The sequence below is a fragment of the Ipomoea nil genome, unplaced genomic scaffold (assembly GCF_001879475.1).
Source record: "Ipomoea nil cultivar Tokyo-kokei standard unplaced genomic scaffold, Asagao_1.1 scaffold1407, whole genome shotgun sequence".
In the NCBI taxonomy this organism is placed as follows: domain Eukaryota; kingdom Viridiplantae; phylum Streptophyta; class Magnoliopsida; order Solanales; family Convolvulaceae; genus Ipomoea; species Ipomoea nil.
Window position 1 is genome coordinate 1,862,420 of NW_017617835.1, and position 20,101 is coordinate 1,882,520.

The 20,101-nt window shown below is 34.8% G+C and overlaps 1 protein-coding gene across 1 annotated transcript; it reads left to right on the top strand.

The window, feature by feature from the left end:
- Positions 1-16,730: 16,730 nt before the first annotated feature.
- Positions 16,731-19,784, top strand: LOC109186297 (indole-3-pyruvate monooxygenase YUCCA2). The gene is made up of 4 exons (XM_019336220.1): positions 16,731-17,659; positions 18,555-18,803; positions 19,056-19,178; positions 19,374-19,784. The coding sequence occupies exons 1-4, from the start codon at positions 16,967-16,969 to the stop codon at positions 19,584-19,586; spliced, it is 1,278 nt and encodes a 425-aa protein (XP_019191765.1). The 5' UTR covers positions 16,731-16,966; the 3' UTR covers positions 19,587-19,784.
- Positions 19,785-20,101: the final 317 nt, after the last annotated feature.

Sequence of the window (20,101 nt, forward strand, 5' to 3'; positions counted from 1 at the left end):
GCCCTATGATAAGAAAGTCAATTTTTATTCTATTTATTTTATTTTTTTTGCAAAAAATTAATACTTTTTATGAGTTAATATGCATTACAATTTTAGTGAAAAATATTATTTATTTTTTACTCACAAAAAAAAATATTATTTATTTTTTACTGTCAAAGTATATGGCTTTATGGAATAATTTGGTCTATGACATATTCACTGAGAGACAAATTTCCTTCCTGACGGGATAACAACACGTGACAATGGAATAATTTGGTCTACAAGTTATGAAAAAATCAGCCGATAGTAGGTTAGATCACACTTTGTTTAATTTTTATTCACATTTGTTCTTTTTGTATGTTGTATTAACTTATTAAATAGATAGATGTAATTAATCATTTTAAATTTCAATATTCTCATTTTGTAAAATTATAACATACAAGATATTAAAACTTTATTAAATACAAAATACAATCTTGTCTCAACACCATTTGAGTGTATCATATATACCACAAAACAATATAATATTCCTTTATTATTATATTAATAGGGGCATATATACATGATGAAGATGGAGTAAGAAAAGAAGAATGATGTGAAGATGGTAGTGTAGTGGTGTGCAAGGGAAGAAAGGGCAAGATGGCAGAAAGGCTTTCCACCAAGTGAAGTTAGGGGATTGGTAGGTGTAACGTTTCATTATTAAACAAAATATAAAATAAGACTAAACATATTAGAGTGACCTATGGGTCCCTACTTGGCTGGTTAGTACATCCCAAATAAATTTTTCCCACCTCCAAGGGGTATGTTCTTTTCTTTTCTATTTAGAAAAAAAAAAAAAAAAAAAACAAAACAAAAAAAGGAGTTAACTCGATGTGACACAACTAAGTTACTTAAGTTCTTTAGATGATACTCGATATGATTAGACTACATCTATCTTCTCGTCTCGAAGAATCTTTTGAATAATTCAGCTTCCTACCTTCAAGGGTATTTAATTATCACCTCACTTTTTGCATCTAACAATTTCTTTCGAATATATTAAACATGATTTTAATTTATTTAAACATGTTATGATGAGTTAATGTTATAGTTTCCATATTGGGGAGATAAATGAGTTCATGATATAGTTCAGTGGTAATAAATAGAGTTGTCAAAATAAGCTTTACTGATCCACCATGCTCGCCTCTCCAACGGTATGTAATAAATATATTGTGTGAACCTGAGAACCTATGCACACCCTTGATATTGCATCATCCAATAGCCCAGAACATGGTGCAGAAAATTAGTCAAACTAGGATGCGATGCACAATGTGTGTGCATTGTGTTATAAATTACATGCATCGTCCACTAATATAGATAAATAACCCAGATTAGTTATGAGGTTCACATGTTAATATATGCACCCGCGCGCACACACACACACACAAACACAAATCTTTTAGTCACTGTGTCGGTGGAAACCTTGAGTACACTTTTTTTTTTTAAAAAAGAAGTCTTTTCCTGCAACACGCAAGAGTTTGATCATTGACTTTGGTTATGGAGTAGCCTTAAATTTCCAAGCTAGATGTCTCACCCAATCAAGATGCCTACAATTCAACGAGTAGATTAATCAATATGTCCGACAGTAAAAAATCTCGGTACACAAAAAAAAAAAAAAAAAAAAAAAAACATACGGAGTATATCTTTTCGTGCACATCATAAGAAAAGACTTATGGTTTGAAATTTGAAATTGCTATTAATTATGATTAGATAGAATTGAAATATTTTATTTAATTTAATATTTTAATATTATAAATATTTGTTTAATTTCAATTCAAAAATTTTAAAATTAAAATTAAATAATTTCATTTGATTCGAATATATATATATATATTTAAAATCTTAATCATTTTTTTAATATTATTTAAGTTAAATTATTTGAATATATAATAATAATTTAATAATATTTTTTTTTTCTATTTTTTGAAGTTAGCCTCGCGAGTCCTGCGAAGGGGATTGAGATTGCATAATTTTGCAGCCCGGCCCGCAAAGATCATTGGAAAAAAAAAAAAAAAAAAAAAAGACGATGGGGCGGGCCTAATGGCGCTTCATCATATGAATTTTGTAAAAATTATAGCCACATTGATTAGATGATGAATACTTATTAGATATATATATCTTCTGAGATGAACTCTGGTTAGGCCATGTATCGTGGTCCCTCTGGGCTCATAAAGAGCTGGATCGGAGACAGCAGACTGGAGGATGAAATGTGGGATACCAAAAAAAAAAAAAAAGCATATCGTCTTTTATATTATCCCTTTTCCTGAAAACCGACAAATAATGTGATATATAGACTATGGTTATAAGATTTAGCCCCCTCGTGGGGCACTTTCATTCCACGTACGACACTTACAGCATCAATGCTTGTCCTCTTTCTTGTCTGGCCTTTTGCAGGTAGGGCACCCAATTAACCCAAACCTTCCGTTATTTTACCCCCTCAATACTTTACTTTGATGGCTTCAATTATTTTGCATTCCTTATGGCGTCAAATCAGGGCAAGAGTCCACCACTCCGTACATAAAACTAACATTGTATGTAGGTGCATAAAAAATTAAGTAAATAGAAATAATATTGATCAAACCACGAAGTGTCCTGAGCAGACCTTAATTGTAAAAGACACATTTAAGTTCGTGCCATGCTCAGATTAATTCACGTTCCCACTGAGCCAGCCCAATTAAGGAGCAAAGTGTTTGATAGATTGGTTTTTATTAATAAAAATAAAAATAATAAAATAATATTACAAGTATATAAAAATAACACCAACATTAAAATATCTATGCATTTAGAGTAATGAATTATGTACCTACAATATTACCGCAGTGAATTTATGTACTTATAGTAATGATGACTTTTATGAATTAAATTTGTGTAGCTAAAGAAATGATTTTGATGTATTTATAGATTTATTTTAAAAACTAAACAAAAATATCAAATATGAGTGTAATCTCAATTAGATATTTTTAATGATATATTATTCTTTATATATTAATTTTATTTGTAAAAATGAAAAAGAAAAAAAAATTAAAGAGATGAAGGTTTTGAATCATGATCCACCTTGCAAGCCTTAGCTTATAACAGGATTAGCAGCTCTTAAATTACTTGAATTTATGATGCAGCATAACTACTGGTCCATAATATAACTATTAGTAAACACCACATTCTAATATAATTTTACTTGTATGGTATTGTATGATTCACAAAAGATAAATGGAGCAAAAGGGTGAGTGACACCTGTCCATATGTCATCTTTGATGAAGCTCAATCTCAATCTTAATTGGTTCCCTACAACCTAAACCATGTGTGTTGGGCTTACGGAATGCATGTTACTTTAATTTCATTCTGAGGAATTATTATTATTTCTTTGTGTGGTTAGTGACGATCCACGTACAATTAGCTTAGGTTATAGCACGTTGACAAAACCAAAAACAAAAGCTTTCCTGTTGTGTTGTGTTATGTTATTTAACATGCACCAATCAATTACATACAGAAAAACAAGAGATATAAAACAAACAAAAAAAGCAAAGCTTAGTTGTATTCTACTTTCATGTTAGCTATCTTATAAAGTGGGATGAGATTGAATGATTATTTGATGTTCCTTCAATCTCAATCCCCCATATATATATATATATATATATATATATATATATATATATATATATATATATATATATATATATATATATATCCATTTATTAGAGTAAATATGGTAGTTTATTAAAATTGAAAGTTTATAACGTTAATTTGAAAATGTCAAAAGTTGTAGTTGAACTCACCCGATAAACTTGATATTCCGAGATTTTAAGATCCCGACAAAAGAAAACCTATTAGCTCGAACCGATATGTCTAAATGTCTAATATCCCAAATTCAGATAGGGTTAGCTTGAAACTGAAACCAAATGGACTAGTCTAATTGACATCCCTACCAATAACATTACATATTTACATGTCTTGTAGTAAATTTATTAGGTGGCTTGTATAATTTACATGTCATGAAGTAAATCCCAAACCGTCGACGTCCTGGATGGACTTTTTCAAAACTTATCCCACTCCACCGAATGTGGGTTCCCACTCTCATTTTTTAGTTTTAGTTCAACAATTTAGCCTACGCGATAAGCCTGTCAACATGAGGTTTAGGGTTAGGGCCAACTCGACCAGAATTTTTTTTTTTTTTTTAAAAATCAATTAGCTCAATAGGACTAGCCCGAAATCAAGCAAGTTAGTCTAATTAACATCGCACATAATATGGTAATTGCATACCCACAATTTGTATAACAATTGTTTCTCCTTTGTCTGGGTTGTGCTATGTTGGGCCAGCCTTATTTCTAATATTTTATCAGTACTCTTAGCCTATTAAGTCTTCTCAATTCGACAAAAAACTTTAAACTGAGATTTGTAAATTATTCCAGTACTTCAGTCCACCTATGTGGCCCAGTTAGCAGGCTAACAGAAGGGTGACTTGGACCAATTATTAAAGAATAAATTAAAAGTTAGACCAAAAATAATATAAGGTGATAAGCAAAGTTGTATTATTTTTGCAGTCCACAATACACATAGCAAGGAGGGTTGCTAAAAAAAGTAAGTTGCCCCAAACTCCTAAGGCCACCAAGCTATTGGGTATTGATGGATATAAATATACAGCACCTATAGAACCAGTTTTGGGCTGGAGAAATGAGGCTCCATAGGGCCCATATTGCAATTATATTCAATCTCACTATATCTCTAAATAATTCTTATATTGTATACATTGATATTTGCATCTCATAAGATGAGATTAATTCAGACGAATTTTGGTCGACTCCCATTTAATGACAATTTTTTCAAAAGCGTTGTTACATATGCAACATCTCGTTGTTACAAAATGAGACTAACCAATCGAATAGTCTCATTTCGGTCATATCTTTTTAAGAACAATTCTCTTAAAGGCGTAAATATATACATATCACTTCATATCTCGTCTAATAGTTTTCACCTCAGATAGAAATGACCAAAATGTCAAGAGAAGATTTAGATTATGAGTTTTACTACACATATTCTCCGTTTATAAAAAATCAAATTCCAATTCTAAATACAAGTAATTAGACAGTCACAAATTCGATATTCTCAATCGATCAGTTATACGTACAGTAAATTTTATTGAATGGAGGCGGGGATGGTATGTTTCCTAGAGCAATTACACTATTAGACACGAGTATCAAATGTTGGTCACTCATGTCTTAGATTCCAGCGGAGGTGTCGTGATACTTCTGATTCGAAACTAACAACATTATTTTGTCCCCATAACCTTAAACTCAAATCCCCTTGTCTTTTGAATTGCAAGAACTTTAAGCCAGCAAATCCTAGTGGACTGTAGCACAGTATGATGAAGCATATCTCCACCTAACACTTTTGCTTTCCCTCTACATATATAATATCTACAAATACGATATCTTCTATTTAGTGAACAGTTAGGAATATAATAATGTTTTATAAATTTTAATGATATATACTAAGTAATTTGTATAAAGAAATTAGAATCCTCATAAATGTATAAAGAAATTAGGTACTAATTAATTAAGTCTAGATTTCTTTCAGGAGTGGAGTGTTCCCAAAGTGAAACAATCCTGGGATAGGAGTGAGAGGGAATTAAGAACAACATCATAATAATAAGCATTAATTAAGTGGGAAAATGATTAAGAATATGAAAACATCATTATCCGATGAGTGGAACATATGATATTGACGATAATGTTAGTTCAAGAAATACATGTTTGATTATTAAATTCTAAAACAATGATGAGTGGTTACATACAAATCCAATGGGATTAGGTGTGTGTTGGCTTAATTAGTAAATTATAAGACAATAGTTATAGGATTCAGGTTTCATGTGACCCATAATTTAGAAAAAACCAATTTATGAATGTTTGTTTAATTGAGCCATCACCTTTCACTATCTATAGCAAGTGAACTTTATTATATTATTTGAGGAAATAAATTAAAGCAAGTTTCACTTTATTAATCACTTCTTTATTCTCGCATACAATGTATAGGAGCTAGAGTTGTGCTTACAAACTAAAGAAAGTAGAAAATAAAAAAAAAGTCATTTTAAAATTTTCATAAATAATCTTATGGAATGAATTATAAATTTTTCTAAGGTATCAATAATAATAGGCATAACTAAGTATGATATATATACCTAATGGTATGTGTATTATTAATACAGGTATTAGTTGTACTTGATACAACGTAATCCGGCCAGTATGATATAACATATTGTACTAATTACTGTTGACACCACATAGAAAATCCTAAGAATTATTATTGTATATTGAATATAATTTCAATTCTCAAATTTTGGCTCAACTATTGTTTTAATTTACAAATTTCACACATGTTAAAACCTAGTGTAACACAATAATCCTAGAATCAACGACTAATAAACATTACCAAAATTTTGTCAAGATCAAATGCTTACGATAACGCCAAAAATTAGAGATAGTAACGAAAACATAATTTTATTTCCTTATATACTTGCGTACCTGTGACATACTCTAATATCATTTGTCGGAGCGCTTATTAGTACGTCAAAAGCTATACCTTGTAGCAAAAAATTAATTTTATTTGTTAATATTTATGTAACAATCAGTTCTACGTTTCGATGACAAAATGTTATACTTGTTCTTCTAAACTTTCGCCTAACAAATTCTCTTTATGTAAAAAAAAGATTAAAATATTTCATTGACCTTTTGGAGCACACAAGGAACAAGAAGGAAGAAAAGGCAACAAACCGCAAATCCAGGATGCTATTTGATCATCACTCCCCGACTTTTAGATGATCCTATTCATAGATACTTTATTATTATTATTTTTTTTGGTGAAATTATTATTATTATTATTATTATTATTATTATTATTAAATGCCAATCAATTTCAAGCTAGGGATGTTGGGCTATAATAAGTAAATAATTTGACTGTATATTGATCACGGCACTCAAAAGTATAGTAATAAATAGCCAGAAATTATTAAGCTATAATTAGTACTATAACAAGCTTCTATATTGTATGAAAAGAAAAAAAAAATCGGAGCTAGCTAGTAGGTAACTTAGCTTTATCCTACATCTTAAATGCAACACTAGATTAGGCGTATATATGGAAATATCTTTCACTGTTTCACAGAGGCACTGAGATCTATTTTGCCTTCCACGTTGTGTACAATATATGAGTCTGATCAAACTGTGATGATGGGCACCAACAATGGCCGAAATTCTCTTCAACGGAATATACTCTCGACAAAAAGTAGAAACCCAACTAGCTAGCTAGGGAAAAGAAAATGTGTTCCCTCCCCTCTCGTAGGACTCTTGTAACGGGCATAGAGTCCGGCGCAGCTCACAACGTTCGTGTGGCGTTTCGGGGCCCCTCATTTCCTGTGGATCAGCCTTATCTACATATGTGTCAAATTGGTTTTGCGTTGTCATAGGCTCATCAAGGGAACAACAATAGCCGCTCCCGACCAGTTGTACCTTTCGAAATGCATCGGTCCACTTTATAGTCAAGTCCAAGACCAGCAACAAAAAACCCGAACTTAACCGGGTTAGAATGCCTAACTCGGCCAGACCTTAGCATCTAAGCCATAACAACCCTTAACGCTATTGGCGCCCCCTTTACCCACTTGGTAAGCTAACTAGATGGCCCATTCATTCCTTGGGTTTTAACACAGTCACGGAAAATAGTCTGTGACATTCTCCCCTCACCCAAAATCTAGCATGCCCTCGTGCTAGGGGAGAAAGACGCTGTCCAAGGATCGCCATACTAAATATTGCCTACGCGCCCCATAGCCAGGACCACTCCCGCAAAGTAGTCTGACTAAGCTGGCGGCCACCCGAGTACCCTTTCTCATGCTAGGATCCATCCGTCCCCTGTGAATCACCGAGGTGGAACCGTCATCAACACGTGTGCCCCTTACGTGCCACCCGTGCTCGCATAGTCCTCCCCTTGAGGACCCACCATAGCGCGCAACAATATAAGTATACGTCCTGCTTTGATACCACTTTGTCACGGGCATAGAGTTCGGCGCAGCACACAAAGCCCGTGCGGCGTCCCTGGCCCCTCATTCCTCGTGGATCAACCTTACCTGCATACGTGCCAAACTGGTTTCGCCCTGTCATAGCCTCACCAGGGGAACGTAATAGCTCACGACAAGTTGTACCCTTAGAATCGCATCGGTCTCCTTGCTAGTAAAGTCCAAGACCAACGACAAACTCCCCAAACTTAACGGGGTCGGCATGACTCGGCCAAACCTTAGCATCTAAGACAGAACAAGCCATAACACTATTAATGCCCCATCTACGAACTTGGCAAGCTAACTAGTTAGCCCATTCATTCTTTGGGTCTTAACGCGGTCACAAAAATAGTCCGTGACACTACTCACATTTCCGGTCTAAATCATGCATGTGTATAGGTGATGGTTTTATTTGTACCCGAGGACAAAGCTAAACTAGGTTATTGTAACTAAGTACTAAAGGTTGTAATGAAAATATGATGGTAAAGTATATAGGAGATCGTAAAGTCAAAATCAAATCCTTAAAAATTACAAGTTTTTTTACTAATTAAGTCAAGCGTAACATTTTGATGATGAGTTATGAAATGAAAAATGTGTCTCCCATCTAATGGAATTAAATCTCCTTCTGGAGCATGATGGAAAAGAGCCCCCACTTTCGTCCACGTTTTGAACTTATAAGCAACTAAATCATCTCAAATCCATCTCTCAAATCTTTGAAGACTTCTTATTTAATCTGGAGATCAAATCTGATAATAATACACATATACACCTACCCTAAAATCTCACTTTGGGTCATATTCAATGCAATCCTAGCTAGCTTATATATATAGTTACCGACTCCACCAAATCCTACTACATAAATACGAGGTGGAATTCTAGATTTGTTATAAATGTGTGCTTGGCTGCTAGGTAGAGTACTAGAACTAACATGAAGGGAATTAAGTGAGATGAGGAGGCCAAGTGGCGAGGAGAGGTTGGCAACTGGCAAGTTGTTGTCAAGGGGGAAAGGCCGCCACTGAAACACTTTGACAATTTTGAGAGGAATGATCATTGCCCTACTGAAGAAAATTATTGCTTGATGGGCACACACACACACAAAAAAAATTGTAAATTGAGGGGGCCCTTTGACGGTTGTCACCATATATATCAAAGTTTATTATTTTTTGTTGTTCATGAAAATTATGAAATTTTCGACCACTTAAAAGTGATCTTATATTAAGTTGAAAGTAAAAAATAATTAGAAATAGCAACAAATTTTTTTTTGGATACAAAAAGTGGTCGGAACAAGACTTTTAAATTGATTTAAGATCATTTTCAGGTTGTTATAAGTTAATAATGGACGACATCTTTCAGTGTTCTGGTGACTACTTAGCTTCTTCTGCTTATTAATTTCCCTACGTGCCAAAAGGTGTTTTTGACACATCAAGAAGGTGTTATTTCCTAGCTGGTTGTGCTGCTACTATTACTTTACTGCCCTACCTAGCTAGCTATATTGCAGCATGCGATATAACATATATGCATGTGGTATTGTACTATACATCCACGCATAGATACATGCTGAAATTCACCAATCACAAGTGATAAAAATTAAAGGTTAGGGCGTGGGCTGGTCTCTTGTGAGACCGTTTTGTAAGTCTCAATCTATGAGACAGGTAGAACCTAATAAAATGAGTTTCAATTCTGATTGTTAATTTTAACTAAGAGTTGATTTCAGTAATGGTCCATTGACTATTGACATTTATTAATTTTTTTCATCGACTTTAAATTGGATCTGACTTTCAATTTGACTATAAATGGTCCCTTGACAATTGGTTTTGTTCCAAATTTGATCATTCAATTAATATCCATTTACTAAACATTAAATTTAAGAGTAATAATGTACAAAATTGGCTTATTGTTGAGATGAACAAATTGAGTTTTATAAACTTAATACATTGGATTTATCATTAATTAGTGGTTGTAAACATCATTCACCAACGAAATTGGTTGAAACATTTGGTTGGGTAGATTGCTAGGTGTTTTTGCGTATTTCTAACCACTAGTGGTCGAAAAGCCTCCATTTTAATTTATATGTTCCATTAAAAATCTTATCAATTCCAAGTACCAAGTAATAAGTATTGTCTATTAATAAAACCATCATTCTTACACAAGTGAGGAGAATCCTTGAAGTTGAGAGGCACACAATATGTCCCTAGCTAGGAGGCGGAGGGAGATAGAATCTTAATAACTATACAATTTATGCCCGTTTAGTTCACGGAATAGGTCAGGAATGGTATGGCAAATTATGCCCTGGACCCGTGTCCACATTGAATTGTGGACACGTGTCCAAAACGACGTCGTTTTTAAAAAAAAAAACGCGTCATTTAGTTAAAAAAAAAAAAAAATTCGCGCGCGTTTTGCCGTTAACGGCGTTATTTTTTTTTTTTATTTTTTTATTTTGATTATGAATGTACAGTTATGCCGTTATGAATGTACAGTTATGCCGTTATGAATATACAGTTATACAATTATGAAATTATGAACACAGAGCTCTAACATTATGAACTTACAATTATGAACATATATAGTGATAAAATTATGACCATGGAGCTTTAAAATTGTGAATATAGAGCTTCGAAGATTATGAATGTACAGTTATGGAGTTATGAATGTACAGTTATAGAGTTATGAATCTACAGTTATGGAGTTATGAATCTACAGTTATGAGATTATGAATCTACAGTATGGAATTATGAATGTACAGTTATTGATCGAATTATGAACAAAGAGCTCTAACATTATGAACTTACAATTATGAACATATAGTGATAAAATTATGAACATAGAGCTCTAAAATTGTGAACATAGAGCTTCGAAAATTATGAATGTACAATTATGGAGTTATGAATATACAGTTATGGAGTTATGAATGTACAGTTATGGAGTTATGAATGTACAGTTATAGAGTTATGAACGTACAGTTATGGAGTTATGAATGTATAGTTATTAACATATAGTAATAAAATTATGAACATATACTATTACAATGAAGCGGTCTGAAATTAAAAAAAAAAAAAAAAAAAAGGAGATAACAGTGCCTAACGGCACTATTACCCGTGTCCAGCAAGCATGCTGGACACGGGTCCAACGCATAACGATTGGAATGGCATAGCATTCCCAGTAATAGGCCTATTCCTTTGTTTGGTAGCCATTTCTATTACCAGGAACAATATTCCTGGTAATAGCCTATTACCTCAAATAAGGTAATAGCTATTACTAGCTAGGGCCCCCCCTGGTATTAGCCTATTACTGAACGCTCGGGAATAGATTTTAGAATCTATTTTCTTTTTTACCCATTTCTTTAACCTAATTTTTTATCCTATATATAAATTTATCCTATTTCACCACCGTCATCGCCACCGCCACCATCACCGCCGCCGCCGCCGCCGCCACCACCACCACCACCATCGCCACAACCGTCGCCGCTCCCACCACTGCCACCGCCACCACCACCACTACCACCCCAGCACCACCACTGCCACCACCAGCGCCGCCGCCACCATCACCGCCACCAGAACCACCACCCAGCAGCACCACCGCCACAACCGTCGCCACCCCCACCACCACTGCCACAACTGTCACCGTCGCCCCCACTACTGCTACCGCCACCACCACCACTACCACCCCAGCACAACCACCACCACCACTGCCGCCACCACCACCATCACCACCACCGCCACCACCATCGCCACCACCACCACCGCCACCACCACCACCACCATCACATATTTTTATAAGGGTATTCATGTCTTTTAAAACATATTTCATTTCTATTCCTTAAATCAACCAAACACTGTAATATAATTCCTAAAGTCTATTCCTTCCGCGAACCAAACAATAGAATACAATTCCTATTCTATTCCTTGCCTATTCCATTCCTTATGGAATAACATTCCTATTACCTCAAAATTCATTCCGTGAACCAAACGTGCTGTTAGGTCTTTACCTGTGACAATAAAATTTTTTTAACACCCGTCACAAGATCCATGATATTTTGATGGTGCACAATTGGCAAATTAAATACAGAAAGGCAAGCAAAAATGCATGTAACGAAAAGTAAAATGTAAAGAAGACATAAAGAAGTGAAAGTGGAATATATTTTTACCCAAGGCATACCACGTTGTGAGTTGGAAAGGAAAGAACCTTTGCCAGCCACTGCAATTTGTATTATTAGTGTTCTTAGAAGGACAGGTAACAAAGCGTAGTAGTAGAACATAATGGTTACAGATTCTCCAAAGTTGTGGGACTACTTGCCCTCATTCTCCGACCCCTTCCCTTAAAGGACACCAATAGATTGTGAAAGTGGCTTTGGGTATTGGAAGATATATGTATTGCCCTCTAGATTCCCATTATCTATCCCACTCATCATCCCCAAACAATTTTTGTGATTATAGAATCCCCAGGAGATTGGGAAGTATTCCCTACTGATTCGTTTCTCACTTCTTATCTTGTCTAGATTCATTTTAAATTAATTATGTACAACATTCTTTCACTCTATATAGTTCTGAGTCATAATCCGTAAAAATAAATGACTAGTAACAAACCAAGCTGCAAATTCTCTAGCTAAAGCTAATGGGTCTTGGTCATCTCACTCTAAGTGGACTGACGATGAACCACCAAACATTTTGGCCCTGTTTGGTAAATGGCTATTAACTGATAGTTGTTAGCTGTTAGCTGATTGAGTTAATTAGAGGTTATAATTAATTGATAACATTAGCTGATTGTAGAAAGGTGTTTGGTAATTAGTTGTTAGTTGATAACTGTTTGGTATAATTTTCATTTTCTCAAAAAGCTAATTGAAAAAGTTGCTTCGGGTAATTTTTTGAATTTTAATTAGCATTTTGGAGCTACAAAAAGCTAATTAACCAAACACTTATATTGATTTTTTAACCAAATCAAAAAGCTAATAGTGGTCAAATAAGTTAAAATTAACCTATAGACTAACTATTTTATCAAATAAGGCCTTTAACCACATTGCTTTAATAATGTTATGATTATGTTTGCTTTGAAAAGAAAATAATTTAGATTCACCTTGACCTGTGCCTATAGAGTATTGAAGCCGGTTTTTCAAGGAAGAATAAGGAATCTGCTCGGATCAATCCAATCTTGAAGCCGCTGCTACTACTATAATTGATTGCCCCGTCCCTTTTGGACCATTTTGAGCTAATAAGATCGAGCGTGGACCATATACAGATATACTATACCCTAAATAATTTATATCACATTGTAGACATCTACACTGATATATCAACATTACTTAATTTTAACTTGAAGGAATGAGCATATATATAAAGGTTATCCATCTACATTGAACTTCGTACTCACTTCAATAGTTGGTTGCACATTCATTTAATTCGCATGTTGTTATCATGCAACAACTTTGTTAGTTTAAGTGCATCATATATTCATATATTGATTGCTAAGTTAGCATTAAAACAGGATTATAAGTGTAAGGATCAAGCGCTTCCCATACTTTCAAGAGGTAAGGTGCTGACCAAAATTCTCCCTCCCAAACTCGTCCCTTAATCACAATTCTGCCTCCCAGCACCTGTCAGTCTCCCATCACTACGTCAAAAGTTATAGTTCACAGCGAAGACACAACTTTATTTCCTTATATACCGATACCGTACATTTTCAATAGACAAGGTGTTGGATTTGACCCTTGACCAATGTCTGTCCAAGAATCTCACTAGTCACCAATTGTTGGATTTGACCTATCACCCGCCTCCGCCCAACAATAAATGAGTGTTAATGTGATTGACACTTTTTGTCTGTAAAACATTATTCAAAATTTTAAAATATAATTTATTTAGTGTCCATTTTTAAGTTTATCTCTTTCTAAGTGTCTATATATTTAGTTTGATTTTGATTTTATTCTTCCCCCCAATTACTCCTAAGATATTTTGTAAACAATTATGTTGAAAGCCATATGGTCCAATTGACAATACAAGAAAAGTGCTGTTATAAGTGATGTTGTATTTTCACGTTCTGGTTGGTGGCTAATTTGACCATTATTATTATTATTATTATTATTATTATTATTATTATTATTATTGTAAACATGAAATATTGAATAGTAATTCTAGATCACTTAAAAGAGGATGTAATCAGATTAGCTTGAATTAAAATATTATGGTCACATACTCACATCCCCTTAGATGGCATGAACCAAATATCCCCTAGCTAATAGATATTAATATGAAATAGTGTCACCTAAAAAATAAAATTTGAAAAAAAAAAAAAATCAACTATTGAAATTGTTCTAAAGCTTGCAGAAATAAATAACTATTTAATTTGCCATGGAGGACAGACCATCTGAATATCTGATCACGGAACGCTGCTTTGAGAACTCTCCCGCCATCCTCCACTCTTCTCGCATTCCACCATCACAAGGTGGCGCAACCGTGGACTACCACCTCATGGTGCTTGACCGCTTCCATATCATCATCACCATATATATGTACTGTGGATATATATATATATATATATATGTTGATGTAAGTGTGAACCGGCGGTGACGGAGTAGTTGGTTTGGAAGAGACGACGAGGGTGATAGCGGAGGCGAAGGACGGTTTAATTTGGCTCCGGCTAGCTGGTTCAACGAAGAGGAAATCAGAGAGTGCGGGACAAAGACGATGCGGATCGGAGAGGGACAGAAGCACAGCTAGCTAGCTTGTGTGCAAAATGATTTTTAGTTTGACCCATTCTTTGATTATGAAGTATGAACATGTAAATGGAATCTTTGTTATTATATATGTCACTGTTAGGATTAGGACTCCACAATATAAGATTAATATTTGTAAAATGACATTTTGAATGTTATTTTTTGAACTTTTTAGTGTTTGATTATTGAAAAGAAAAATAAAAAATTCAAAGTACACTTAATTAAGGGATTTTTTAAAATAATGAAATTTGTAACATATATAGGTGATTTTATTAGTCCTAATTAATTCATATAAAATTTTACTTCTTTGAATGGGTGAATATATATATATATATATATATATATATATATATATATATATATATATATATATATATGTGTGTGTGTGTGTGTGTGTGACTTATGTAAATAAATCTTACAAACTCTTCATACACATCGTGATTAGTAATTTAAGGTCCGTTTGGAAAGAAGAAAATGACTTCTGAAAAATATTTTTTTAAAAATGAGTAATCTTTTATAAAATATTTTCCTTTCCAGTGTTTGGCTGCACACATAAAACTGTATTTGAGCGGGAAAATGAGCATAATATGACAACAAAATTCACAAACAAAATAATATGACAACAAATATATCACAGAGTGTTCTGGTCTAGAATTGTATAATCTTCACATCTTTAACACTGGACTGGTTTCCCAAGCCAAAAACCTCTAGACCAGAGCTTTGGTTTGGTTTCCGGCTTGGAAAAATCAAATTCTGATTTTTCAAGTCGGAAATCAATCCGTTTCCAACTGTAGATTTTCGTACCCACAGCCGAAAACCATTTTCAGTGGCTGAGATCTGTCAAATCCGTCGACAGAGTAAAAAAAAAATTCAAAACCGATGAAGCAAAGGAGCGAAGTAGAAGCTCTTTGGTGTATAAAGAAGAAGCGGAAACTGACTTTTCAAAAAAAAAAAAGTCATTTTCCGTAAATATACATCTATTTTTTTATTGACTGGACTCTATTTTTCATTAACTTTAGTATTTTTTCTCTTTGCCAAACACTAAAAAATCAAAAAATCATTTTCAAAAATCATTTTTCAAGTTTCTAAACACATGTTTAATATTGTCAAAGCATGCCTGTGTGGCTACCACCCAAGCTTGCCATTTGGCAAGGTGGGTTAGGACTTAGGACAAGCCTGGAATATATATACTAACTTGCCTTGCCCCCACCATGAGCTCGTGGGTTTTTGGTAGACCAACATGTCAATATTACTACAAAAATAAAAATTAAATGTAATAAATATTTATTTAAAAAATTAATAGTTGGACAATTAAATAGTTTAAATAATTAAATCAAGCATTAATACAATGTTTTATGGTTAATAATGAGTCAAATATTCCAAATTGAAATTAGTTCAAAATTTAAAAACTCCCTTGCCAAAATTTAAATAGAACAATTAGTTTTTTAGGAGATGAAGGAAACTCGCAGTTACTATCCTGCACGCAGTACGTAAACTCTGCTCTTGTGTAACCGCAAGCAAGTGGGACTACAAATCTCTAGCTTGCCCCCATATTATTATGTGGCGGGAGGTGTTAAGACCATTTTGACAGCTTTAGTTGCGATTAATTTTATGTTAAAGTGAGCATAATTAACTACTACTATACGACATAGTTAATTAGTTATGCACTACTTATGCATCTTTTCATCATCTCCATCTTCAAATCCATTGAAATTTCATTAGATGGAGTTTGGGTATACAAATTTCACAAACTACGCACCACTCCTCCTGGCCGCCAGGCCACCTAAATAACTAAATAAGTTTCTCCTCACAAAGTTGTACGGTATATATTTCCCATTCGAATATGGAAGAAAAAAGTGTTAAAGTGAGGGAATTGTTGTTGGTTAGTGGTAGTTGTTTCTATTAAAGATATGCCCCCACTTACAGTGTGTATATATACACACACACACACTACAGCCTAGCCTACAATATCATATCCCCAAATCAATTCCTTTCTGATTCACTTCTAAACTTCTTTGTCAACCTCAGTCTCCTCTTTCCTCAAACCATAACCTTCTTTAATTTCATCATCTCAACCAAATCCTATTCTTAATCCAATTTGTCGTCCAAGGTTTTCTAGTCTAGTTAGTAATTCTCGTACGGGGTACGGTCTTAGGAGTTAGTATTCTAGTTGGTTTCTTGAATCTTGATATTTTTATATATTTTGGTTATTAATGGACTGCCTGAAGGAAATGGAAGGGAAAAGAACTCACGATCAATTCGAGCCCAAGAAAATGTCCAAATCGCCAAGACGGGTTTGGGTTCCCGGTCCGGTTATAGTCGGCGCCGGCCCTTCCGGCTTAGCCGCCGCCGCTTGCCTGAAAGAGCGTCACATTCCGAGCTTGATTCTTGAAAGGGCTAATTGCATAGCGTCTCTCTGGCAGCTCAAAACCTACGACCGGCTGCGCCTCCACCTCCCCAAACAATTCTGCGAACTTCCCTTTATGCCCTTCCCTTCCCACTTCCCGACGTACCCTACAAAGGAACAATTCGTGGCCTACATGGAAGACTACGCCGACCGGTTCGGTTTACAGCCCGAGTTCAATAGAACAGTGGTTCGGGCCGAGCTGGACGACGAATGCGGGTTTTGGACGGTGAGGTGTGAGGGGGAGAAGGCGGAGGAGGTGACGGAGTATGTGTGCCGGTGGCTTGTTGTGGCCACCGGCGAAAATGCCGAGGAAGTTGTGCCGGATATCGACGGCATGGAGAACTTTTCCGGGCCGGTTATTCATACCAGCCAGTATAAGACCGGGAAAGCCTTCCACGACCGGAAAGTTTTGGTGGTGGGGTGTGGAAATTCCGGCATGGAAGTGTGTTTGGACCTCTGCAACTATAGTGCTCACCCGTTTCTCGTTGTTAGGGATTCTGTAAGTTCAATGAATTTAACAAATAACCTTCGTTTTTTCATATCCTGTTAAAAAAATTCGAGCTTTATAACTTTCAATCGTTCTCAAAGTTATGTCTTTATGTCGTCGAACTAGCCAATAAGGTATAAAATATGAAGTATAGGGGTGTATAAATTCAAGACCTAGGAGATGGTAGAGTTGAAATTGAGGAAACCATAGGCTATTTTAGGTATTGAAATGATGGCAGAAGTAACAAAATCCTAAGTTGCTGTATGTGTAGTAATTTATTAGTCGAGAAGGTTTTTTTTTTTTTTTTTTTGTTTCCTCTCTATGACATGCTAACTAGGATAAAAATATGTTTGAAAATACTGTTTACTGAACCAGTAAGTTAAAATCGTGTGACCAAAAGTGATAGAATCTTGGTTCTTAGGGAATATAATGTTGCATCTGAAAAATTAGTGTAGGAGGTTTAAAAAGTTTGACCAACCAACGTTAGGGTTTTAGAAGCAGACGACCTAGTTGTTTGTACCTTCTAAAATTATATTCCTGGTTTCATCTGTACTATCAGTGCTTTATATAGCATGCGTTGTACTTGACACACCATTTCCATAGTAGATTTGAGGGACTTCCAAGTTGATCTTCTCTGATCTGATCTCACCTTCCATCTCCCTGTAAAAAGAGAAAAGAAAAAAAATAAAGCACGTAATGGGGTTCCAAAGTACAATATGATTTTAATCAAGAAATGGTCCAGGCCAAGAATTGACTAAACCTTCTTATCCCTCAATTTAGTTGGATGGGTTAACCCAACTTTTGTTATGTTTCGTATTATCGGAAAAAACAACATATTACTACTATACGTATAAAGGTTTAAAGCACTAAGGAATTCATGAATCTTTACCTTCATTGGTTGTTGCAGGTGCATGTATTGCCGCAGGAGATGCTAGGGAGGTCGACGTTTGGATTGTCGATGTGGTTGCTCAAGTGGTTTCCGGTGAGGCTAGCCGACCGTATTTTGCTATTTATTTCTCATTTTGTCATCGGAAACACCGAAAATCTTGGTCTCGTCCGGCCGGAGATCGGTCCCCTCGAACTCAAAGTCACCACCGGAAAAACGCCCGTCTTGGACGTCGGAACACTCGACAAAATCAGAACCGGCAAAATTAAGGTAAATTCCTAACTTTATCCACAACTTGGTTAGCAGGTTAATTTAGTAACCACAAAATTATAAATTTGACTCCCAGTGAGAATACCCTTTTGAGTTTTGACATTTTTTGTTTGAGCCGATCAACTATGGACAACTCAGGATGGTTTATCTCATCCTTTGTTGAACTGAGTTTAATCAGTGCACACTTTCATGTAATGGTTGTAGGTTTTTTTCACCTAAAAATACATGGAATTTATATATTATTGCCCGCAGGTTGTTCCGGCTATAAAGAAATTGACGCATCATGCGGTGGAGTTTATAGATGGAACGGTGGAAAACTTTGATGCGATCATATTGGCCACGGGCTATAAAAGTAACGTCCCATCTTGGTTAAAGGTATACAACTATCTATATATCGAAAAAGTTTGTAATACATAATTCTATCTTTTAGGTAGGTAGCTAGCGGAATGTCAAATTACCATATTTGTAATTCATGATCGAGAAAATATTCAAAGGAATAATTCGAATCATACACTTGGAGAATATTAATTAGATTCTTATTAATGGAACGGTGTTTTATGTGTTATTTAGGGAAAACATTTCTTTTCGGAGAAAGATGGAATTCCAAATGAAGCATTCCCAAACGGGTGGAAAGGCGAGGATGGTTTATACGCTGTCGGATTTACAAAACGAGGTCTACTTGGGACATCATTGGGGGCGAGGAGAATAGCTGAGGATATTGAACAACAATGGAAGGTCAAGGCCAACCCATGTAAAAATGCCTTCAAAACTTCAACATTATAAACGACGAATAAGCTTAAGAATAATAGATTAGGATTATTAATTTTGATTGTGTACTATGTTGCAAGCAAGTAGGGGTAGGGGGTTGGATTTACAGGTGCATTATTAATACTTTGTAATTTGTATATAGATGCTAGTTGAAATTAATTATTTGAGAGATTAATAGGCATCAGGGAGGAAATCTTTTTAAGGTATTTAGTAGCCAGTACATATATAATTAGGGAAAATGGCACTTTTTCCCCCTAAGTTATATACTTATAGTACTTTTCCCCCCTGAATTATTTAAGTGACTCTTTTTCCCCCCTGAAATGTTAAATGGACATATTTCCCCTTAAAATAAATATTTAAAATAAATATTTCATTTATTTTTCTTCTCTAACAAATTATTACTATAATTTGGTTCAAACCAAAGAGATACTATAGCAACCAAACCAAAATATTCCAATTACAATTTAGAATCAAAACGCGATATTTAGAGTTTATTAAAATTGCGAACCGGAATGACCGGTTCATGTTCC

Excerpts from the sequence above, each read along its gene's own strand:
- LOC109186297 (XM_019336220.1), top strand. The coding sequence starts at position 16,967 with ATGGACTGCCTGAAGGAAATGGAAGGGAAAAGAACTCACGATCAATTC. Across the intron at positions 17,660-18,554 it reads TTCTCGTTGTTAGGGATTCT|GTGCATGTATTGCCGCAGGA; the intron begins GTAAGTTCAATG and ends TGGTTGTTGCAG. Across the intron at positions 18,804-19,055 it reads TCAGAACCGGCAAAATTAAG|GTTGTTCCGGCTATAAAGAA; the intron begins GTAAATTCCTAA and ends TATTGCCCGCAG.